Below are 25,071 nucleotides of genomic sequence, written 5' to 3'. Positions count from 1 at the left end.
TTCCTATCTTTTCATTCATTAAGATAATACTTTCCTTTATAATCATTAAGCATACTTATAATACCTATCTTAAATTCTCATTTGCTAATTCCACATCTGGGTCAATATGGAATAGGCCTCCTCTGATTATCTTTCCTTATGAGAATGGGTCACATTTTCTTAATTCTTCATACATCAAGTCACTGTAGACTGTATCCTGGATTTTGCAGCTGTTGTGTTGTGGAGCATATGGATTCTACTATACTCCTTGAGAATGTTGTTTTTATCATTCTTTTTAAGAAGGCATTTAACTTGATTAGAGTCAAATTGCAAATCCCCTCTCTTGGGCAGCAGCTCAAACTCAGTTCATTTCTTTTTTCTCAGTTAGGCTGCTTTGAGCCTGCCCTGCACTTGTGTGGTTCAGGGTCAGCCAAAGATTTGGGCAGAATTTATCCACAGAATTTAGGGCTCTTTCTCTCTCTCTCTCTTTTGGGAATCTCCCCTCATCTTCCAGGAGCTATAGCTGCCCAGAACCCTTCATTCTTCACACCAGAAAAATGGTAGGTAGGTTTTCTATGAGAGTTTTACCCAACCCATGCAGCTGATAATTTCAGTCTTCATTCAAGCTAAAAGCTGGAAAAAAAGAGAGAGAGAGAAACTTACAGTATACCATTCCCTTTTTACAGGTGTCAACTTCCCTCTAGAATTTGCTTGATTCTATCTCCAGTTCTCCAGTGTTTTTTGCTTTTTTTTTTAAAGATTTTATTTATTTATTTGACAGAGAGAGAGAGCACAAGCAGGGGGAGTGGGAGAGGGAGAAGCAGGCTTCCCGCCGAGCAGGGAGCCCGATGCGGGGCTCGATCTCAGGACCCCAGGATCATGACCTGAGCTGAAGGCAGACGCTTAATGACTGAGCCACCCAGGCGCCCCTCTCCAGTGTTTTTAAGTAGTTGTTTCTTGCATTTTGTCCACACCTTATACTTATTATCCGTAGAAGGGTTCAAAGTGGTATGAGTGGTATTAGTAAAACAACCTAAGTATATCTGCATCTAAAATCCATGTGCTAGGAGCTTGGGAAGATATAGAAAAAGAATGAGTGCCAGGCTCTTCCACCAAAAAAAAAAAAAAACTTAACTATTACTATTCTTTATTAAAATTGATTCTTCAGTGAGTCAAAAAAAAAAAAAACCCACAAAAGCTCACAATTTAGGACAATTTAGAAAAAGACCAGTGAAGGTCTGAGACATGGGTTGATTTCAACAAAATACTCATATATTTGAAGCAATAAATGTGAACTTCAAACTATACTGAAAAAGAACTTGCCAGTAAGAGATGGGTAAGTGTTTCAGGGAATATGATTTTAGTAAATGAATAAGTCAGATTTGTTATCAGAATATCACAGAATTTTCACATGGAAAGGACTATAAGACTCACCTAGTCCATGTTACTCATGTCTGTATGTAAATTAATAATTTATTGATTCACTGAATAAACATTTACTGAATATTTATGAATCGTGGGCCAGGCACAGCACCAGTTCTAAGATGCACAGTGCTGCTTGCACAGCCCATTTTCTTAGTTATTTCAGACTTTGCCATTCAATCTTATTTGCATTATTAATTTCCATTTTGAATAATGTGCTTGATAAGGAAATTTTTTTCTCTGACATCATCCAAATGATTCCAAGTTCTTTACCAATAGAATCAAATGTTATAAGACTTTGCTAGATGTCTTTTTCTCTCGTTGAGAAACAGCGTACTGTGAAGTGTAAAATGCTACTTTGTGGGCCAGGATTCAGCACTATGATGGTTTGACCTGTGTTTAAACCATCCTGACACCTACACCTTCTTTCTGTAGCCAGTTGCCAGTGACAAGTTCAAACCTGCTGACTATCCTGGGATGGTTCTTTCATTTACTCATTCATTCATGGATGGAATAGTTATAAATGCAAATGGCATTCAGATCATGGTCCATAGTTCTACAGCTAGGAACCTGTTGACTTCTAAGCTAAGCTGAAGCAGCAAGGAGACAATCACTATCATATGTATATTCAGTGACTCTTAGCAGATGGTTATAATCATGCTTAGTGAAATATATATAAAGTGAGTGTTAGCATACAAAGATCAGGGAAATAACATCTCAGTTAATGTCTTCAGATTAGGAAGTGTCGCTATTTCCTACAATACCCCTAAGAAATGGTTTTATGACTTAATTATGATTCAGATAGCAGGAGTTTTATTGGAGTAGGAGAATATGTTAATATTGTAGAGGAAAGAGGATACCTAATGATAAATTAATGTATTTTCAGAGCATAATTCTTAGCATCAGTTTTTATTTTGATCACATTATTCTACTATCATAATAAGGATTTGCACAATTACTTCTATTTAAATCATTATTTCTTTTTAAAAATCCTGTTACATAATTTGATCACAGGAGGCAACTAAATGAAGTATAATTTTACTTGCCAAGCATGAAGCAAGCTTTCATAATAATAATTAATCAGAACTGAAAGGCATCCTAAAATGTCTATGTCATTTTTCAGCAGTGTCTCTATCTTTGGTATGATATAGCAAGATTAAACCCTTTGATTCTAAATGAATGAGAGGAATCATCACAAAGCAAATAATTCTCAATATAGATATGGGGGAAATTTGGGCACATTGTTGGTAGTTAGCAATGAAGGGAGTGTTTTGATTTAGGAGAAAAGAGAACAGAAATGATATAAAAGTTAATTTCCAATTCTTGAATGTTAACAAAGTGGAAGAGGGAGAAATTAGATGTTTCATTTCAGAGTTAAAGAAAATTTGGAACTTAAAATTGCTTTCAGATTCAAACTTTATATTGAACATTTCAATTACCCTGTGTGACATGTGGGCTGATTGTTCTTTCAGAACTAAAATATACAGCAAATTTTCTAAGATTTCTTTTTACATTCTTGAATTGCTATCATTGATCTATAGCTATCTTCGTTTCCTTTTCAAGCTTGTTGATGAAAGTTCTTCTTACTAAGAAAAAGTTTATATTATGATCACTTATATTTACTAAACTTGGGTAATACAATTACGTGGTTAACATGCCATAGTTTTTTTTTTTTAATAGAGGAATATAAGATCTATTATTCTTCTTTCTCTACCAAACCAAGGAAACACAGGATCTGTCTCATCCATCAGTAAAGCTGAGTGGCATTTTTTCCAGGCCACAGCCAAGAGATCAAAACCCTGTTACTGCGTGTTTGTTAGAAAGTGGTAGTGTATGCACTCAGCCGGAGACGACCCGTCATCTTTAAAACAAGCCTATTCATCACCAGCTATCAATTTCAAGGCCTTCATTGCACCTGCTCTGAGTAACTGTGTATTTACAACTGAAACTTTTGCTCACACATTTATTTTGGGGCTGAGCAAGGTTAGCGCCAGAGAACTGAGAAAAAAATATCCTACTTAACCCTGCACATTGATCTCCTTTCATTGACCTAACCCTGAGTTGCACGTAAACCAGCCTAACAAGAGACTTTGCTTTTTATACACAGGAGGAAACCCTTCAGCGGGCACGAGAGGAAGAAGAGAAAAGGAAGGATATCACAAGTCATTTCCAGACCACTCTGACGGATATCCAGGCCCAGATTGAACAACAGAGTGAGCGAAATATGAAGCTGTGTCAGGAGAATACAGAGCTTGCAGAGAAACTGAAAAGCATCATTGATCAGTATGAGCTTAGAGAGGAGGTGAGAACCACATCAAACAACTTAGGGGCACTATATATAGATCCAGATCTGGGCTGTGAAGGTGGGGGACTTGGTTAATAAGAAAGTTATGGCCAGCCCTCTCAATTGATTAATATTTAGGATTGGATTTCTTTTATTAGCCAAAATAAAAACAGGTGGTATTGCAAAAGACCTGGCTGAAAGCCATATGGGATTTCTTTGAAACTGGAATCATTGCAAAGCAAAGGCAATAAATAGGAAGTAGTAGGCCATGAGCACAGTTATCCTTGAAAATAGTATTTCTCAGCTTTTTAAAAACACTTTCTACAGAGCTAGGAAATATCTCATAGACTCCCTCTTAAGAATCATCATGTCAACTAAATGAACCATCTGTGTTCTCTATGCCCCGCAAACCAATAATAGTATTAATAATATAATAATTATAATATTAATGGTATTATTTATTCAGTGCTGAGTTTATGCCAGGAAAGGTGCTGAGTACTATACTTTACATACAATATGTCATTTCATTGCTTCGACAGTCTTATGCATTAGATAATACCATATCCACATTATATGGGTGGGAAGCAGAGGCTGAGATTAAATCACTTACCCATAGTCACAAAAGCCAAAAGAGTTTTGCTTTTAATATTTTACATTAGGGACACTGTGAGGATCTTTTATAATTCCAAAATTGTATCTTAATATTTAATATATTTTTAAGACTCCAAAAGCCCTCTCAGGGTTTTTATATATCATAATTTACCCCATCCCACCCAAATTTTAAATGTCTGCCTTAAGTGTCACAGAACATAATCAGAGTGGCTCTGTTGGCAACATGCTAAGATTTTATCAAGAGAAAAACTGAGCCAATAGCACACGGAAGCAGCAGTTAGGTAAATCAAGACACCCCTCACAGTAAGCCAAAATGCCATGGTATCATTTTATCTTGTCACCAAGATCAATCCTACTCCAGAGTGGAGGTTCAGGCAAAAGCAAAAGGGAAGAAGCTTAAAAAAAAAAAAATGTCCATACTCTTCAGAGAGAGACCAGATAAGAATGGCCTGGTAGACCAGTTGTACATTCTTGAGATTGCTTCTAGATAAGCCCCAAGGCTAGAATCCCATAGGTCCTCTTGCCGATGGGGCCACCTAAGGACCAAGGAATTCTCTACGCTGAAGTAGAATTCAAAGCTTCTCTTCACTAAGCTAGTTGAAAGGTCAAAAGATGTAGAGGAGGCAGGAGCACATTTGCATATCAATTCATCAGTGACCCTTGGCCTTTGTCTTGCCCACCAGAGCTACAGAGTTGAAGTAGGGGGTGTTCCCCCTTGAGTCCCAGACCCTGGGCCACAGGTTGGTCCCCCAGAGCTGCCTCACAACCCTTGAGACAAGAATGTGGAAGAGAATTCCCTATGATAAATTGTATGAATATGATTAAAAGCAGTTTTAGACTCATAGAAATCGCCAAAATACTGAGTGATGGTGCTGTAGCCCTTGCAATATACATCAGTCTGCCACCCAGCATAATAAGTTGCATCATATCTGGTAGTTACTAAGTTTAGACCACAAAGTTGGGAGCTTCTGGAGCTAACAGTACTGAACTCTGGCACCTCCACCTTTTGCAGCCACTACTTTGTAAACTGCCAAATGCAGGGGACTTCACCAATTTATGACTTTTATACAAAGTCGTAAGTGATGCCAGCATTTATTCCCCCTGCTGCGCTTCTCTTTAAATCTCAAAACCTGGAGAACATGTGTGTTGATATTACTTTTTTATCTTACATTTCTCAGCACCAATAATAAGTCAAGCTTGATATGTGCCATTTCTTTTCCCTTAGCATCTGGACAAAATATTTAAACACAGAGAACTGCAACAGAAGCTGGTAGATGCAAAACTGGAACAGGCCCAAGAAATGATGAAGGAAGCCGAGGAGCGACACAAACGCGAGAAAGAATATGTACTTATCAGTGTGCTTGTCTGGTCTGCCTGGGGCTCAGAGAACCTCTGAGAAAGTTGCTTTTGGTCAGAATCACAGAACACTAAACTGATGGAGGGATCCTGAGCTTCCCTAGAGAACCACATTGGCCAGCCCATAGAAGGCACTATACCTACATGGTTTTTGACATAAAATAGTCACACATCCATTCAACAGACCTTTTTCAAACACCTGTCTTATGCCAAGCAGCATCCTAGTTGCTGGGGGATAGCAGTGAGCAAGACCAAGAAGGCCATGTCCCAGCACAGAGACTAGAATCTAACTAAGAAAAGACAGACAATAAGCAAGCAAACAAAGAAGGAAAATTTCAGATAATAATCAGTGCTATTAGGGAAATAAGGAGGAACTGAAACGGGGCAGAAGGAGGGGGCTACTGTAGACGGGGTGACCAGGGGCCAAATTGCATAGCTTTGTAGGCTTGGAAAGTAGTTTGGATTTTATCCTAAAGATACTGAGAAAGTCCTGGTAGTTTTAGCGAAGGAAGCGACATGATCTGCCTGGCATCTGTAACAGATGAATTTGGCTCCTGGGTGGAAAATGAACTGAAGAGGGACAAGGAGGCTACTGCTGCAGTCTGGGGGAGGCATGATGGTGGCTTGGGTTGGGGACGTGGCAGTGGACCAGGGGAGCTGGACATGGACAGAAGTTACCTTTTCAGGCAAAACCAACAGTCAGTGCTCTGAACTTAAGATGGTGACAGTGAGGAAAGGGAAGAGTCAGAGATGATTTCTGAGTTTGGGTTTTAAGAAACTGAGTGGTGGCTCTTAATGACATCTCATTAACCCCAAACATTCCGAAACAGCTGTAGGGCCATTCTCCGTATGCGAGTACTGAGGCTTATAGAAGACCTGTGACTTGTTTAAGGTCCCCACATGGCTTAGTGACCAAGATGTGTTGGCTCCACTACCACCACATCACATCTCCAGTGTGTCTGTCTCCAAAGCCTAAGCTCTGTGATTGTACATCACACTCAGAGGTGGGTTTCAGAGGCATGAGTCAAAGTGTGCGTCTGTTGCTGGGGAGAGATTTAAAACTCAACCAGGGGACCAATCATCCAAATTTGGCCATTTGACAATTGATCACGAACTCTGCAATTACCTAAAATCAGACTAGAATCATTTCAATTTGTTAGAATAGTAATTTAATCATAACTTCGGTTTCCAAACATGGCAACAAAAGGACAAATTTTGGAGAACATAACCTGATGGACATTGGATAATCTCAGATAAGAAGTCCACGGGCTCTTAATAAAAAAGATTAAGTTGGGGCGCCTGGGTGGCTCAGTCAGCCAAGTGTCTGCTTTCCATTCAGGGAATGATCCCAGGGTCCTGGGATCGAGTCCCGCATCAGACTCCCTGCTCAGCAGAGAGTCTGCTTCTCCCTCTCCCTCTGTGATCTCTCTTGCTCTCACTCTCACTCAAATAAATAAAATATTTTAAAAAAGAAAAGATTAAGTTGTTAAATCCATCTACAACCTAGCTCTCAAAATAAGAAATAAAGCATTTAATTATTATTCAGAATCCAAGAAAACGGATACTCTACCGTTGGCACAATTATCCTCTTAAGCAAACTATGCTCCCTTCAGGATAGCAGTACCTTTGATATATAACATCAGACATGACAGAATAACCAGGCAGAGCTTCATTTAAAAGAGACAAGGGGCAGTTCTGAGGTGACCCAGCCTTAGCAAGAAACTCCTGTGCTGCCCTATTTTCCTACCCTCGTTTAGCAAAGCAGCAGATTTGAGTCAGAGCCCAAAAAAGTAGCCCCCTCAGTCCTTCAAAGCCGGCCACCTACCCGGGTTCCAGCTGTGATGCTTCTTATTGAAAGTGGTGAAATATCAAGTCAGAGCTGGAGGGTTCCCTCATCCCAAGCAGAACAGACAGCCACCTTCCTCCCACTTGGTCAGGGAACCACCCATCACCACTGGGCTCCTCAGCCTGCTCAGTGGAGCAGGGGCTCAGATGGCCAGAGGGGAGCCCACAGGTCTTGTACTCCACAGCTGCCTCAGCCCTCCATGGGATGGGTTGACTGCACTCCTGTAACAATGAACCTTCACTGCTCGCTGGGAGGCATAGAGGAACAGACATAACCCACTTTACAAATAGAGAGGTTGAGCCACGAGAAAAAGATAAACTTGAATACGAAAAAAGATGCCTCCAAGTTTTTTTAAATGATGACTTTATTGTCTTTTGTTCTGATTACAAAAAGGGGACATTTTTAAAAACAGGAGCAAAGAAAAAGAAAATATAAATCAGCCTATCTTGAAGATAGGCTGATTACTTCTTAAGCTGATGGCCACCTAATTGACTAGCCAGATTAATCCATGATGTCCACCATTCTCTCTGAAAACACACTAAAGATGCCCACAGCCTGTTAAATCCTGTGGCTAGACAGCCACTCGAGTGTCTATACATGGTTTCCCAAGTTAAGTAAGATGGCACTGACCAAGAATCAGCTTTGCTTCTGTATTATGAAAACCACCAGAATGACACGGAAACTGATGAAATGTAAGTGTGAAAAGAAAGAGCTGTTTCTGTGAAAACTATGCTTAATGCTTTGAAAGACTAAATGTAGGCAAACAGCATAAACCAATTGTCAAGTTAGATGGGAGTAGCTGTAAAAGACTGGGAGAAAGCTCTACAACTCCAGAGAATTATCCAATCAAGCTTCTTCGCAAATATCTTTAGGTCTGCAGGTTCTAGTACTATTATTTTAAAAAGTTAAAAAAAGGGATTATAAATCTTACGTGGCACATTATGGACATAATCTTTATAAAAACAGAACAAAATAACAAAAAGCTCCTCTGAATTCCAATCAGAAGACCCATGCCCAAAACAAAGATCACAGCCCTCTATCAAAGCCAATAAATAAACATGCATCTTAAATTAAAATAACATTTTACTATTTTTATAAAGATTTTATTTATTTATTTATTCATTTATTTATTTATTTATTTATTTATTGGGGAGAGAGAGCACAAGCAGAGGGAGGGGCAGAGGGAGAAAGAGGAAGCAGACGCCCTGCTGAGTGCAGAGCCCAACTCAGGGCTCCATCTCACAACCCTGAGATCATGATCTGAGCCAAAATCAAAAGTCGGGTACTTAACTGACTGAGCCACCCAGGTGCCCCAAAAATAACATGTCTTACATACGGTTGCGTGATTTTTATGCCTAGAAACAACGTTTTCAATTTAACCTATCAGCTCTCAGTTCTGACTGTCTTTGATATGAGGGCCTTAGTTGTATTTGAAAAGCTGCCTCGTGGAAGAGGGATAAGACTTATTGTGTAAATCTTCTATAAGATTTGGAATAATAGGGCGCCTGGGTGGCTCAGTTGGTTGAGCAACTGCCTTCAGCTCAGGTCATGATCCTGGAGTCCCGGGATCGAGTCCCGCGTCAGGCTCCCTGCTCAGCAGGGAGTCTGCTTCTCCCTCTGACCCTCTCCCCTCTCATGTGCTCTCTCACTCTCTCTCTCTCAAATAAATAAATAAAATCTTTAAAAAAAAAAAAAAGATTTGGAATAATAGGTCAAATTTCTAACCCAGTGTTTCTCAAAATGTAATCCATGGAACACCAACATCCAAGCTGTCTTGGGGATTTGCTCTCACTATAGACTTGAATCACACTCTGTACTTCCTAGTTTACATTCTTTGAGAGGGATCTGCATTTTAACATGCTCCCTAGCAGATTCTGATGCATGCGATGGTGGAGAACCGTGGTCTAGGAGAATAACTTTGAGTTACTATAAAGGAACAGCTGCTCACAACAATGATCCAGGTGGGGGTGTTCTGGAGATGTTCAAGCAGATGCTGAATGATGGTTGAGCAGGACTGGTAGAAAAGGTTCCAGAGTTTGGTGGGAGGTTAAATTTTATGTGATTCATGCTTGAGTTGCAGATTATTTTTTCTCTTTTTTATCGATTAGAACCACAAACTTTTAGTGGTGAATCCAACTGTTCAGCTGTTTCCTTAGCTTTCCTAGATACTTTGCAAAGTTCCCAAAAAATTACTTAAGAGGGTTAGTTAGCAAGTCATTAAGTCTTACACACAAATTATTGCCACATGGTGATGTAAAGGGCAATTTGACAGTCTTTCCATGCATTCTCTCTCCTCGCAGTTGCTGAACCAGGCAGCAGAGTGGAAACTTCAGGCCAAAGTGCTGAAGGAACAAGAGACAGTCCTGCAGGCTCAGGTGAAGTTGGGGCAGGGGGTGGGGGGGGGGGCAACAATGCATGGGGTGTGCTCTCCTCGCTGCTTCCACCATCTAGAATATCCTTGCTTGTCTGATATTATTTATAACATGAGGAAATTACAAAACTAAAGCCAGCGCCAAAGTTTTCATGCTGTCAGAGGTCAGCCTTGTCGGTGGTTAATGACTAGAAACAGCGGACAAGGAGGGAACAATTTTGATTTGGCTTTGTGATGTCATGTGTGTGTTCTGAGGAGACCGCAAGAATCCATATTTCAGACTCAAGAATAAAGGCTCAGGCAACAGATGACTGTATCCATCTTTCCCGTGCCCTTGGGGCTCTGCTCCTTCCGGCAAACGTTCCCTGTGGTGTTCCGGATGAGCATCCCAGGGCTGAGCTGTAGAGAGGCGCTAGCTCCCATGCTGGGAGTCCCAGTGCTACAGGGACTGTAAGTCACAGAGAGCAAATAAACTCACAGAAGGTGAGGAAATCACAAGCCTTTCAAGCTGGGCAGCGGTAATTTCAGATTTGGGTAATTCACTTGTAAATGTTTATGTGCAGACTGCTATATGTTTATTCAGAATAAAAAACAAAACCAAAAAACTTGTTCACTACATGAATGAACAAGTTCAATGAATACTTGTTCATTTTTAAAGAGACAGATAAGAAAAATAAGAAACTTAAAATCACAAATCATTATCACTGCAGACAAAAATACAGATAACATTTCCATATCTAAACTTCCTAAAGCAGACTTTTCCAATGTGTGAACCGAATGCAGTGATAATTGTTTTCCCTCAGTAATATAAAATAACCTATCGAAATCATTTTTAAATACTCATTACATAGGAGTTTGAAGCATAATGTTTCTTACTGTTAATAAAACTAAAGGATCCAGAGTTAAAAGATTAAACTCTAGAGTTACAACTCAAGATCATCCTCTAGGTCATCACAGAGCCACCACATCATGGTTGTGAGGTAGGTGGTAGGCAGTGGTCGCTCTCTAACCAGAGGCGGGCGGGAGGAGAGGAGGTGTGACCTCACAGTCTTGGAGACAGTCCAGAGAATCAGGACAGGGCTGCTGGTCCCATCTCTGCCCCATTCTCAGCACAGAGCCTTGAGGGATACAATAGACAATATTTGAAGCTATTCATTGTTCACATCGTTTGTGACAAGCAATGTCTACTCCTCTATACTAAGTGGTGATAATGAACTTGAGAAGGGTATATTAATACCTTAGACTCTGGGCTAGAGAGTCATGTCTTCAGCTGGCATCAGAATCTAGGCCTTTAAAGACCTGTGGAATAAAACATAAAGGTGTGATCCAATATCCCACCAATACCCCCTTAAATTCAAAAAAGCATCTACTAGGAATTTTAGACTTGCCCATGTTCCTCGTTCATCCCTCAATACTGGACTAAGTCCAGAGACCAAGGTCAGAGTCCTGGCTCTTCTGCTCAGAATTTGTCTGACCCTGTGCAATCCATCTGAACCTCCCTACACCTAAATATCTTTGTCTGTAAAATGCATCAGTGATCCCGAGGTGGAGTTCTCTGACCTCTGGGAGGCTCATCACTTTTCAGTATTTCCAAAACATAACAGCATACAAGGCAGCAGCTACGATCTAAAATATAGTTGCTTTTGACATTATATCAGTTCTCCCTCAGCAGCTATGCATGGCAATTATTCACGTGTTTGGTTAAATTTATAAAAGGAAAATGAGTTAATGAATATGTAATATATGCAGTTTGTTTTCAAGTTATGCATGCAAAGCACTTAGCTCCATGCCTGGCCCATAAGAAGCATAATTAATTCAACCAATATTTATTGAGCACCCACTCAGTGCTAGGCAAGGTTCTAGGTGTAGGAGATACACTAATCAATAAGAGAATCAAAAATCCCTACCCAATCAAATTCACAATCTAGTGATAATAATATTAATAAAAATGCTAACAATTAGTGTGTGAGCTAATACAACTATTATTTCATAGGTGAGGATCTACGTAGGGATGTATGAGACAAAAGGAGTCTTTAGTTGCAAAAAGGTTGAAGAACCGCTGGAACAGATGATCTCCAGACCCTGTCCAGCTCTGTTCTTGAATGCAGAGAACGTCCAGAGTTGAAGCCATGGGGCCCGAAGCTGGGTTAACCTAGCCTTCTCCTCTACTGCTTTGTTTTCCATCATGTGGGGCTCTCTGCAAGGACCGTCCCTTGTCTGTCTCTTGTCTTCAAGGCACTTTTCAAAACTCCAATAATAACTTAATCTTCAAGAAGAATATAGAGGCCCCCAAACCCTATGTGTAATCATGTTTAAAGCTCCTCTTCAAAAGTAGCAACATTATATTTTTAAAACCTTTAAACCTGGAGAAACAAAATCTACCACAGGTCAGTGGGCTTAGCCCTTGAACGCTTCCTTTGATTTTACAGTTTGTTTGAAGGAGTGGAGTGGTAGGAGACAGAGGTCTTAAGTCCCCGTTTCTACGGTCTGAGCAAGGGAAATAACAAGGACAGATTGTGTTTTACTAGACGAAGTCACTTTCAGCCGTAAGACAACAGCTTGCCAGTGTGCGGCATGGTTTTCACTTAGGGAAGAGATGTCTGGCTCTCAATTATACAAACCAAGGCAACAGAGTAAATGTCAGACATGATCAATGGCATACAATTGTCACTACAAATAGAGTGTTCATTGGATCGATACGGATGAAGATGGTAGATGGGGAAAGTCAGCAGTACAAACAACCCAGCCACGCGGCCACAAAGATACGGCCCGAGGGGAAAGATCATGGAGTAAATTGTTAAAGACAGCAATCATAGCCTTTAAACCCAGAAGTCCTCACCTTCTGTGGAGAGGATGAGAGGAGATTACTCTGCGACTACTACTATAATTGGACTTGTTCCCAAACCAAATCTCACAAGTTTGCTAAGACAATTCCTGGACACGCTTCTGTTTCCTAAATGCTATGAAAGTTTGTAATTAAAATTCAGTGCTCCATTAAAAGAACGTATGTGTCGCTCACCCACTTAAAACTGAAAATGTTGGGGCAATTGTTGCTATTACTGACCCTAAGAATAGTTTGTTTCTATTTCTGCCTCTGGCAGGAGTACTATGGATGACCTCTGGATATCCCTTCCATGGTTCTCTGAAATACCAAAACAAGAGCAGGAATATGACACATGAAACCAAACATGCATCATGTCAGCGTAATAGTGAGAGGGGAGGTACTACCAAGCAAACTGGCATAAAGTAAACAGGCAGTGCCCACTTTTAGTTAGTGTAGGTAGAGTGTTAGAGTTGGTTACCTGAGGAAAGTGTAATCCACCCAGATTTTGCCACCTACAACAAAGAGGTCAAATAGGAAGAAAAGCTGAGTACGAAAAACAGTTCTAGAAGGGAAATGGGGACTTAACTGTTTCCTGGGTGTCAAGTTTCAGTTTTGTAAGCTGAAACAGTTCTGGAGATTGGTTACACAACCATGTGAACAGAGTTACCAACACTGAACTGTGCACTTAAAATAGTTGAGATGGTAAATCTTACATTACATGTATTTACCCTAATTAAAAAGAAAGAAAAAAAGTTGAGGGAAGAAAAAAAACGGTCACTAGAAAAAGGCCAGGAGAAGTGGTAATGAAATGAGACACCGCTTCCTGGCACTCTGGGTGTGTCTGCCTTCTCCATGCCACAAGAAAACATGAGGAAAGGAAACAAAATCTGCCCAACGTATACACCCAAAAGAGCATTTTGCCCAAAGAAAGGGCAGAAGCTGAGCAAGCTGGGTGCGGTTGCCCCCGCTGATGCTGACAAGGTTGTGCCCTGGAGGTGGATGGCGCATGCGCCCAGTCGGGCTCCTCCTGTGGGCCTCCTGGGGCTCCAGGGCCGCAAGAGCAGGTTTGGGAGGACTTGCTCAGGAGACCGGAGTATCTGTCACCCTCCTGTAACTCTGCAGCAATTACTGAGAAGTGTGGAAAAGACAGGAGAGAAAGTCAGAAAAAGAGGCTTAACAGAGACCTGACCAGGACTGCAAATGAACAGATTTTGTAATAAAAGGTGAAGAGGATCAGCCCGGAGTAGCTGTTCCTACCCTAGACTGCTAGATCATGTGCAGTACAGGTAGCCAGTCCCATAGAAGCTTATGCTCGGATTAAGGAGCTTGACCTACTCATGGGCCCTGAAATCAATTCAGTGGATCCCAGCCAGTACTTTGGAAAAAAAAAAAAAAAAGAAACAGAATTAAATAGAACAGGTCAAGAGTGTGTTGCACATAATGAGTTAATGAGTAAGGATTGTCTTATGTGCTGTGTGTGTGCGTGTGTGCGTCTCTGTGTGTAAAACCCTGGGGTACCCTCCTGGCCATGACTTCCCTGATGCTCCTTTACTCAATCTTCTTTAATCTGTGTGCCAAGGAATCACGAGAAACAAATTTTAGGCCACCAGAGTTGCCCTGTCACATATTCACAAAGCTAAGGTGTGATTTCAAGATGATGGCCAGCCATTGTTTGACTTCTCTTTGGAAAATCTATCCTGTGGAAAGATTTTATGTTATCATTTTGTTGTTCTTGTTTACTGTGGTAAAATCTCTGCTATTCTAAAACATTTGAGAATAAGCCATTCTAGATAAGCAGATTTTCTGGGTTCTAGGGTTGAGTCCCATACTCTCTCTACCTCTCACCCCCAAGACTGAGAACTCTCCAATCTACTCGTTTCCAGTCAGTAGTTTTTTTTCTGCTTTCAAAATGAGTGTCACAGGTACCACCAGCTAGTCATTCAATGCCCATTTGAGGAGTTGGAGCTGCTTCAGGCATTCAACAGTACCAAATACTCATTTGAAAATGCAGGCTTGGGGCGCCTGGGTGGCTCAGTTGTTAGGCGTCTGCCTTCGGCTCAGGTCATGATCCCGGGGTCCTGGGATCGAGCCCCTCATCGGGCTCCCTGCTCCGCGGGAAGCCTGCTTCTCCCTCTTCCACTCCCCCTGCTTGTGTTCCCTCTCTCGCTGTCTCTCTCTGTCAAATAAATAAATAAAATCTTAAAAAAAGAAAAAAAAGAAAATGCAGGCTTTACTAACGTGTATCATCCATATTAAATCTCCATTCACTCAAAGCATGCTATTCTAAAATCATTTTCAAAAGCAAAATGTTATTATTGCATTCCTGTCACTAGCAACACACTCTCCTTTCCTGCCCTGCTTTATTCCTACCCCAAATGCAATCCTTGGAATAAGGACGTAGATAGAGGTACAAGGTACTACTCCCATGGTGAGCCACACACTTGCCAATGCTAGCCCATATGATGTTTGATATTCTATGCATATTAGAAAAGGCATTTCTTCCTCAAGACTCATTCTTTCCATCTGTAGAAAATTGGTATAATAAACTGGTTTTGATGAAAAGGGACATTTAACTGCTATTAGCTAGAACACTGTATTCAGAAACATACAAAACCAACATGACTAAAATGCAAATGGCGGCACAGTGGGGCACAGCTGTATAATGGCAGCCACCCATGTCTGGTCCACCTTTCCTACCACTGCTTTTCATTTGTCTACATTCTCACTCCCTTCAAGACCAAGTGCAAGGCTCGCCTTCTCCACAAAAACATGGCTCACATGATCACCTGCCCTGCTCCCTTCCTTCTCTGACTGGCACTATCCTTAATGGAGTTGGCACTTTGTATTCACTGTCCCACAATCAAGTAGTCTTTGAGATTATCTTCCTATCAGGAGCAGAAGTCTCTCAAAAACAGTAGTCACGTGTTAAATGCTTTTGTACATAGAGTCAATGCGTATATTCAGTGCTCAATAATAGTTTGTTGGTAAAAGTTTTGATATAATGAAATGGTGATGACATGTCATTATTTCATTTTTTCCTTAAAGATGTACTTCACTCATACTCACTGACTTAGGTTGTTCTCATAGTAAATAAAATAACTGAACATATTACTAACATTGTATTGAGAATTCCCTCAAGTCATTTTTCTTTTCAGATAATGAACAATGACATGTTGTTTTGTCCTGGAAGCATTCTGAAAGCAGCCCTAAAATAGATCCACTCTTTCCCCTATTTACAGCTTACTCTGTACTCTGGAAGGTTTGAAGAGTTCCAGAACACACTAACAAAAAGCAATGAGGTGTTTGCCACTTTCAAACAGGAAATGGATAAAGTGAGTATTATCCCCCCACAAAATCCTGCATTTTCTGTTTTGACAGGCAATTCTCCTTTGGGTTCATTTTTCTCTCATTAAGATACTTCAGTGCATTTCATGAAGTAATGAAACACTTATACATGCAAATGAGATTTTAGACTGTATTTTTTTAATTGGTAAGTATCTGGTAAATTAATCTCAGGAAGAGTCCAAAAATGCTAGGATACACTTTCACTCTGAGAAAGAATATTTTCCTTTCCTAGTCCATCAAGAGCTAAAAAAAAAGAAAGAAAAAGGAGAAAAAAAAAAAAAAGACAAGAGTTGGCAATTTAACATTATGTTGTTTATACTAAATTTTTTGAAAAATCTAATTTTTAAAGATTGAAAAAACAACTTTCATACAAATATGCAAGAGGAGAATTTTAGAGTAGAAAAACCATTTCATACAATTCTTCTTAGAAGAGAATATATGTAGTATGTTATAATTGGCAGAGCCTTGAATGAGAAGGAAGCCTGAATTCAAATTCTGGGTGTGTTGTCACTCCTCAAGTAGCACTGGGCAATCCACTTAACTTCCCTCCAATTTTATTTTTCTCATCTATACATTAAGATACCATTTCCCTTGCCTACTTCACAAGATTGTGAAGTTCAAATATAAATTAATGTATTTTTAAAGGGTTTTAAACTTCTACCCTTTTACAAATATAAGGTGCTAAATATTATTATTGGACATAATGTTTAAATTTTATTCAATCCAATATTTTCCCAAAATAAAATTAGCATCAGAATTGTGTTTCTTAACAGGCACTGGCATTAACCTTTTTTAAGTGCACAAAGAATCCTTTTAAAGCATTTTCTTGGGGTGCCTGGGTGGCACAATCAATTAAGCATCTGCCTTCAGCTCAGGTCATGATCCCAGAGTCCTGGGATCGAGGCCCACGTCAGGCTTCCTGGTCAGCAGGGAGTCTGCTTCTCCCTCTCCCTCTGCTCATACTCACTCACTCTCTCAAATAAATAAATAAAATTTAAAAATTTTTTTCTTAAAATTATATGATAAATTTCACAATTCAATGAACAAACATAAATAGGCCGACACTTGTTAAAATTACTACTTTCCCACTCCAAGATGAATCTATCTATTTTTCAAAAATCTTTTTTCACTATAGTGTGTTAAGATTAGAATAAATATTAGAGCAGAAAAGTGTTTTTACTTATTTCAAAATTAGTTTTGATATTGGAATAAATATTAGAACAGGAATTTTTAATCTGGAATTTATTTATACACTTTTAAAGTCAACTTGAGAATTAGCACACACACAAAAAACTGATGTGCATATTGCATTTTTTTGAGTGTGGTTCCATAGATTTCATCAAATTCTTAAAGAGGTTGATGACTTTAAAAAGTTTCTAAACCACTAACTTGGTTAAGAAATGATCAAAATTAAAAACCATTCAAAGCTCCCCTAGCTTCTCTATAGAGCCCAGGGGCTGACAGCCTGGGCCCAGCCTCTGGCCTCCAAGCATACACCACCTCAGACAGCATGGCACAGAGCCAGCAAGTGCCCAGGTGTGGTTCATCCAGAGAAACTGCACCTGATTACATGCCTGACCTTCACTTCATCCAAGCAGAGCAGAGATCTAACAAACAGTTTCAGGTTTAAAAAAGATGGCCTGCATTTTATTAACTTCTGTATCCCCTACACCTGGCTCCTTACTGATGACCAGCAGACACTCTGTGTATGTTGCATTAAATGGAATGAAATAACTCTAGTCCCACTCTTCTGCTAATTCACCTGAATATTCTTCCACCTCTCTGAACCTCAGTTTCCCCAGTGATAAAGTGAAGGTGAAAACAGAACCTTCCTTTTGGGACTGTTTCAAGAATGGAATGAATAATGCATGTAATCACATTCTATGAATCCCACCACACTCTACAAATGTGATGACAGAGGGAGCAGAAAGATGGTGGTGGAGTATGAGGACCCTAGACTCACCTCGTCCTACAAACACAACTACGTAGCTATTAAATCACCCTAAACACCCCAAAAATTGACCTGAAGACTGACAGAATGAACTCTACAACTAAAGCGAGAGAAGAGGCCATATCAAAGAAGGTAGGCAGTGCAGAACCGTGGTTCAGGGCAGAAACAGATTGCAGCTGCTGTGGAGGGGAGGGAGCTGTGGTCGTGGAAAAGGGTGAGAGAGAGAGGAGCACACAGGGAAATGCACAAGGAGAACATTTCCCCAGAGTCATTGGCTTAGAAAATGAGAGGGGCTAAATTTTATGAGTTCTTGCAACCAGTGGGTCTTAAAGCCTGGAGTTTTAAAGGTCAGCAGTCTTGACTGGAGAGAAGCAGGCAAAAATCCCAGGGTAGACAATGTGGAAATGGCGATGTGAAGAGCACCTGGGGCACACGGTGGGGAGATTATTCCCACTTTTCAGAGTGTGTCCCTGAGGGGAGCATTCATGGAAACACCTCTCCAGGAACACAGGAGCTGGCCAGCACCATTTCCCTCCTCTGCCCCTCAGCATAAACGTAGAGCCACCTGCAGGAAGCAGTGCAGCATGGACACCGGCCGCCACAGCACACACAGGAGACCTTCCCTGAAGTACCAGGCTCTGGGCACTACATGACCTCCTCTTTATAAGGCCATTACCTTCAGGAGCAGGAGACATAACTGGCCTTTCTAATGCAGAGAAGAAGACAGAGACTTAGACAAAATGTGAAGATAGAGAAATTGATCCAAAATGAAAGAATAAGATGAGACCACAGCCAGACACCCAAGCGAAACAGATATAAGTAACATGCCTGATGGAGAACTTAAAGCAACAGTCATAAGAATACTCACTGGCCTTGAGAAAAGAATAGAAAACATCAGTGAGACCCTTACCACAGAGATGAAAGTTTGAAAAGAATCAATCAGAGATGAAGAATGCAATAAATGAGATTGGAAACAGGCTTGTTGCAATGAACGGCAGGCTGGGAGAAGCAGAGGAACAAATTAGTGACCTGGAAGACAAAGTCATGGAAAGTAAAGAAGCTGAACAAAAGAGAGAAAGAAGAATTATGCAACATGAGAATCAACTCAGGGAACTCAGTGACTCCATCAAATGTAATAACATTTGTATTGTAGGAGTCCTAGCAGAAGAAGAGAGAGAAAAGGGAACAGAAAATTTATCTGAGGAAATAATAGCTGAAAACTTCCCTAATCTGAAAATTTCCCTAAGGAAACAGATACCCAGATCCAAGAGACACAGAGAACTCCCATCAAAATCAACAAGAGCAGGCCAACACCAAAACATACTGTAATTATGTTTGCAAAATATAGTGATCAAGACAAAGTCCTTAACTTACAAGGGAAAATCCATAAGGCTAGCTGGAGAGTTCTCAACAGAAACTTGGCAAGACAGAAGGCAGTGGCATGATACATTCAAAGTGCTGAATGGGAACAGAAATCTGTTGCATTTTTATACACCAATAATGAAGAAGCAGAAGGAGAAATTAAGAAAACAATCCCATTTACAAGCACCAAAAACTATACGATACCTAGAAATAAACCTAACCAAAGAGGTAAAAGACCTGTACTCCGAAACTATAAAACACTGATGAAAAAAATTGAAGATGACAGGGGCACCTGGGTGGCTCAGTCGGTTAAGCCTCTGCCTTTGGCTCAGGTCATGATCCCAGAGTCCTGAGATCGAGCCTCACATCAGGCTCCCTGCTCAACGGGGAGTCTGCTTCTTCCTCTTCCTCTGCTGCTCCCCCTGCTTGTGCTCTCTTCGGTGCTCTCTCCTCTCTCTCTCAAATAAATAAATAAATTCTTTAAAAAAAAAAAAAAGAAATTGAAGATGACACAAGAAATGGAAAGACATTCCATGCTCACGGATCAGAAGAACAAATATTGTTAAAATGTCTATACTACCCAAAGCAAACCTACACATTTAAAGCAATCCTTAACAAAATACCAACAGCATTTTTCACAGAGCTAGAACAAACAATCCTAAAATTTATATGGAACCACAAAAGACCTCAGATAGTCAAAGCAATCTTGAAAAAGAAAAACAAAGCTGGAGGAATCACAATTCCAGAGTTCAAGTCATATTACAAAGCTGTAGTAATGAAAACAATATGGTACTGGCACAAAAACAGACACATAGATCAACAGAACAGAATAGAAAACCCAGAAATAAACATACAATTATACGGTCAATTAATCTTCAACAAAGCAGGAAAGAATATCCAATGGGAAAAAGAATGTCTCTTCAATAAATGGTGCTGGGAAAACCGGACAGCAACATACAAAAGAATGAAACTAGACCACTTTCTTACACCATACACAAAAATAAATTCAAAATGGATTAAAGATCTAAATGTGAGACCTGAAACCATAACAATCCTAGGAGAGAACACAGGCAGTAACTTTTTTGACACTGGCTGTAGCAGCTTCACACATATGTTTCCTGAGCCAAGGATAACAAAAGCAAAAATAAACTATTGGGACTACATCAAAATAAAAAGCTTCTGCACAGTGAAGGAAACAGCCAACAAAACTAAAAGATAACCTATGGAATGGGAAAAGATATTTGCAAATGACATATCTGATAAAGGGTTCATATCCAAAATATATAAAGAACTTTTAAAACTCAATACCCAAAAAATGAATAATCCAATTAAAAAATAGGCAGATGACATAAACGACATTTTTGCAAAGAAGACATGCAAATGGCCAACAGATACATGAAAACGTGCTCAATATCACTCATCATTAAGGAAATACAAATCAAAACTACAAGGAGGTATTATCACACTAGTCAGCATGGCTAAAATTAACAACTCAAGAAACAACAGATGTTGGCAAGGATATGGAGAAAGGGGAACCCTCCACACTATTGGTGGGAATGCAAACTGGTGCAGCCACTGTGGAAAACAGTATGGAGTTTCCTCAAAAAGTTAAAAATAGAACTACCCTACAATCCAGCAATTGCACTACTAGGTATTTACCCAAAGAATAGAAACATACTAATTCAAAGGGATACATGCACCCTGATGTTTATAGCAGCATTATCTACAATAGCCAAATTATGGAAACAGCCAAATCCATTGACTGATGAATGTATATAGAAGATGTGGTATATTTATATATACAATGGAATATTACTCAGCCATAAAAAAGAATGAAATCCTGCCATTTGCAACAACATGGATGGAACTAAAGAGTATTATGCTAAGTGAAATAAGTCAGTCACAGACATGTGATTTCACACACACGTGGAATGTAAGAAACAAAACAAATGAGCAAAGGGAAAAAGAGAGAGAGAAAGGCAAACCAAGAAATAGACTCTTAACTAGAGAGAGCAAACTGATGGTTACCAGAGGAGAGATGCGTGGGGTGATGGCTGAAATAGGTGATGGGGATGAAGTAGGGCATTTGCTGTCAGGAGCACCGGGTGTTGTAGGCAAGTGTTGAATCACTATATCATACAGCTGAAACTAACATTACACTGTATGATAACTTACTAGTATTTAAATAAGAACTTTTTTAAAAATGTAAAGACTGAGAAAAGAGAAAGCTGCTTTTGTGTAGCTACTTCTCAGGTGTGCCCACATAGTATCAACATTTTAATGGCTAAAGAGCCCGTCCAGCTTCCTCACTGATAGTCTCCTATTCAATAATGTAAAAAATCTAAATTTCAAGCTTATTCTTGTGACTAAATAAAGCTACTTTTACTTTAAACTAAAGAAAATGCAGTGACAAAACAGGGTGGACCTAAGGAGCTTCCTTCTTCCTGAATTGGCTCTGGTGCAAATAAGTTTGCTCGCCACTGACTTAGATGATTCAGAAATAAATATGACTCTCCCACTCAATCTTCATTCCTCGACATCAGACCTGTTTGCTTCAACAGCTAGTAACAAAAGGACTTTTCTTGGCGTCACATATGGAACTAATAGCTTTTTTGACATATTAAGTCTTCAGAATTAACATTAAAATACTCAACTTTTTGTAGACAACTAAGAAAATGAAGAAGTTAGAGAAGGACACAGCCACGTGGAAAGCCCGGTTTGAGAACTGTAACAAAGCTCTGCTGGACATGATTGAAGAGGTAAGAAGACTTCCCCCCAGCTTATTTTCCCCCATCTAGTCCAAATAGTTGTACTCAGAAGATAATTATTACCTAATAGTACAAATTATTATCTTTGAAAAAGAGTTGATTTTTTTTCTGAGATGTGACATATGAAATTATAATAAAAATAGAGCAAAAAAATAGAATTGGGTCCAGACTCACAAAAAGCTTTGTGACCCTAAGTCACATGCCTACTTGCCGGGTCCAAAGCTGTCCTCAAATCAGCTCCATGCCTGTTCAACTGCATTCCTTCAAGACAGGACAAGCGTCTTACTTGTCTTTGAATTTCCCCAGTGCCTGGCACAGAGCAGGTGCAGAATATATTAGTGAGTTGATTTGAACATATGAGAGAAGACACCAGCCCGAGCACCCAGGGTATGTACTACTTTATAGACAGATATGGGGATGTATTGTTTAATTCTTCCAACAGGCATTTAATTACGGTAGTATGTCAGGCTCTGTAGATGTTGACCCAAAGATACGTGGCCCTGAATCTGAAAGGCGGATTTTACAGGCAAAGGTCTCTCCATGTGAACAAGCAAAAAAAAAAAAAAAATGAAAGAAAGAAAAAAAGAAGTCTTAAAGGGTACAAAGTAGCACAAAGGTGGAGGCAAGGAGTAAGATGATTAGGAACGATTTCACGCACAAACACACCAACATTTCTACAGAAAAGGAGGAGAATGGAATAGGTTGAGCAAGCAGCATCATGAATTAGTGTGTGGGAGTTTCTGTCATTATAATTACTGTTCTAACAATTCATCCCAAATTGCAACCAGTTCCAAAGAGATGAGCTTATTATTCACCAACATAAATCAAACAGTTGCTGGATTCCCATCCAGCAGTTTATCTATAGACTAGATGAGCCACTGCTGACAGCCAGGTCCCCCTCCATCTCATTCATTGTGCTACTGGAAGACGTCTAAGTCCTGGAAGCAGAAAATGCATCTAACTTAAGATATTGGAGGCCTTGGGCTGAAGCAGAGAGAAGTTTTGCCGTCTTTCTCTCCCAAAGAAAAGGATACAGCGATTAAACTTCTACCAGAGTCTCACACACTAATGGAGAAACTGCAGTGATGCCCCTGGCCAGGTGTCTGTTCAGCCACCTCTCTGAGATCAGGCCCCAGAGGCAGGTAGACAGATTCCTGGACAAAGGGTTTTGCTTGTCTCCAGACAGCGTCCTGGCAATTTTACTTTGTTGTTTTATGCTTTTTTGCTTTTTCTATTGTTTTCAAATCACAGAAAGCACTGAGAGCTAAAGAATATGAGTGCTTCGTCATGAAAATCGGGAGGCTGGAGAACCTCTGTCGAGCTTTACAAGAAGAGAGAAATGAACTCTACACGAAAATTAGAGAGGCAAAAATGCCTCCGAAGGATGACCGCAGTCAGCACACCTCCGACGAGGAGCCCGAGTCCGCTGGGTCTGAGCGGGTGGGGGTTGATGCGGACGAAGCCGAGAGTGTTCACAGTGCTGTGAAAAATCTGGCCACAGCCTTCATGGCCATTCATCGGCCAGAGTCGACCCTTGACCAGGCCAAAGAAATCCAACCAGAATCCGGCAGTCCTCAAGCGGATGGCGACTCGGTCCTCCAGGAGCCGGCACGACCCCCTCTGCGCCCTTTGTGCCATTCAGAGAGTTCCCTGCCTCCCCCAACTCCTCAGGCCGAAGCCGAAAGAGGCCGTGAGGCTCAACTGCCCCCCAGGCCCGGGAACCCCGCCCTGGGGTCGGGAGCAGAGGCCCAAGACCGGGGTCCCCTTGCAGCAGTCCGGGCTGATCAGCCGCCCCACAAGCCAGAGGCAGAAGCTTCTAGTCAGGCCCGGCCGTCCCCCGCCGAGGCTTCCCTACCCGCGAGGGAGGCAAACGGTCCTGCTCCACCGCCCGCGGCAGCTGAGCAGATGCCAGCTGGGGTGCTTGGATGTGGGCCCAGCAGGCGGCCGCCCCCACCCCCACCGGCCACAACAGCAGGGGGGCTGCCAGCAGGGGCCTCAGAGGGGCCCCAGCTGCCCCAAGTGGCCGACGCCAACCTAGAAGGCGTAGACTAAGCCTCATGGTGCCTCCCCAAGCTCTTCTTCCTGACGTTACATCTCCATCATAACAGCTTGTCTTCTGAAAAGGCATTAAGGGCTAAGGATGTCTAAGGGAAGAGACTTGATTAGAATCAAGACACTTTCAAATCTTACGCAGAACACATTCAGCCTGTGCTGTTTGTTCTCAATTTATCACTGATTTGGAGCTTTTCTGTTTAACGCGGGTTGATGGTATAATTTTCCCAAATGGCGACAGAACATACAAATAGAAAATTCATATTAGTTTTCCATTGAGATGGTATTTATTTCAACTTCTTAATCAACAGTAAGATTTGGAGTTTCAAGACTTCCACTACAATTTAGAAATACAGAAAATGGGATGTTTCATTTTATGTCCCTATATAGTTTTAATAAGTTCCAAAGAAGTAATGGATGTCCAGGTTCCATTTAAGCATTATATACATAATATATGCATACATGTGGGTGTGCGTGTGTATATATATACATACATGTATATATGCCTGAATATATACGTATGTGTGTGAATATATACATATGTGAGTTTATGCACCTATATATACATGTGTATATTTTATATATGTGTATACATATATGTGTGTGTGTGTGTGTGTGTGTGTGTGTGTATAAAATACATACACCTCATTCCTTTTTGGAGCTGTCTCATGCAAAATATTTAGATGGTAATAAAAAAACATCTCTTACTTGCTTGGGATGAGAGTAGATTAATGCTCTATGCATCAGAAGTAGGTTCAGAACGCAAGTATTTAGGCCATGTAATGTTGGGCAAAAACAAGTAACTGAATGGTAGATCAATAAATCCAACCTGTTGATCAAATGACCAAAAAGCAGTTGGGCCGATTGTGAGTGTGCAGAACACACAGACACGCAGGTGC

General features: G+C 40.6%; 1 protein-coding gene across 1 annotated transcript in view; it reads left to right on the top strand.

The window, feature by feature from the left end:
• Positions 1–24,451, top strand: part of TXLNB (taxilin beta) — a 44,468-nt gene extending 20,017 nt beyond the window's left edge. The window contains exons 5-10 of the mRNA XM_034990794.1: positions 3,509–3,703; positions 5,523–5,642; positions 9,800–9,874; positions 15,934–16,026; positions 22,016–22,111; positions 23,372–24,451. Of these exons, the coding sequence (XP_034846685.1) occupies positions 3,509–3,703; positions 5,523–5,642; positions 9,800–9,874; positions 15,934–16,026; positions 22,016–22,111; positions 23,372–24,172 (1,380 nt within the window). The 3' untranslated portion in view covers positions 24,173–24,451. The remainder of the gene's footprint in view (positions 1–3,508; positions 3,704–5,522; positions 5,643–9,799; positions 9,875–15,933; positions 16,027–22,015; positions 22,112–23,371) is intronic.
• The last annotated feature ends 620 nt before the right edge of the window (positions 24,452–25,071 follow it).

Source organism: Mirounga leonina, unplaced genomic scaffold (assembly GCF_011800145.1).
Source record: "Mirounga leonina isolate KUSES-001 unplaced genomic scaffold, KU_Mleo_1.0 Mir_53, whole genome shotgun sequence".
Taxonomy (NCBI): Eukaryota; Metazoa; Chordata; class Mammalia; order Carnivora; family Phocidae; genus Mirounga; species Mirounga leonina.
This window is presented reverse-complemented; position numbering and strand designations above follow the sequence as displayed.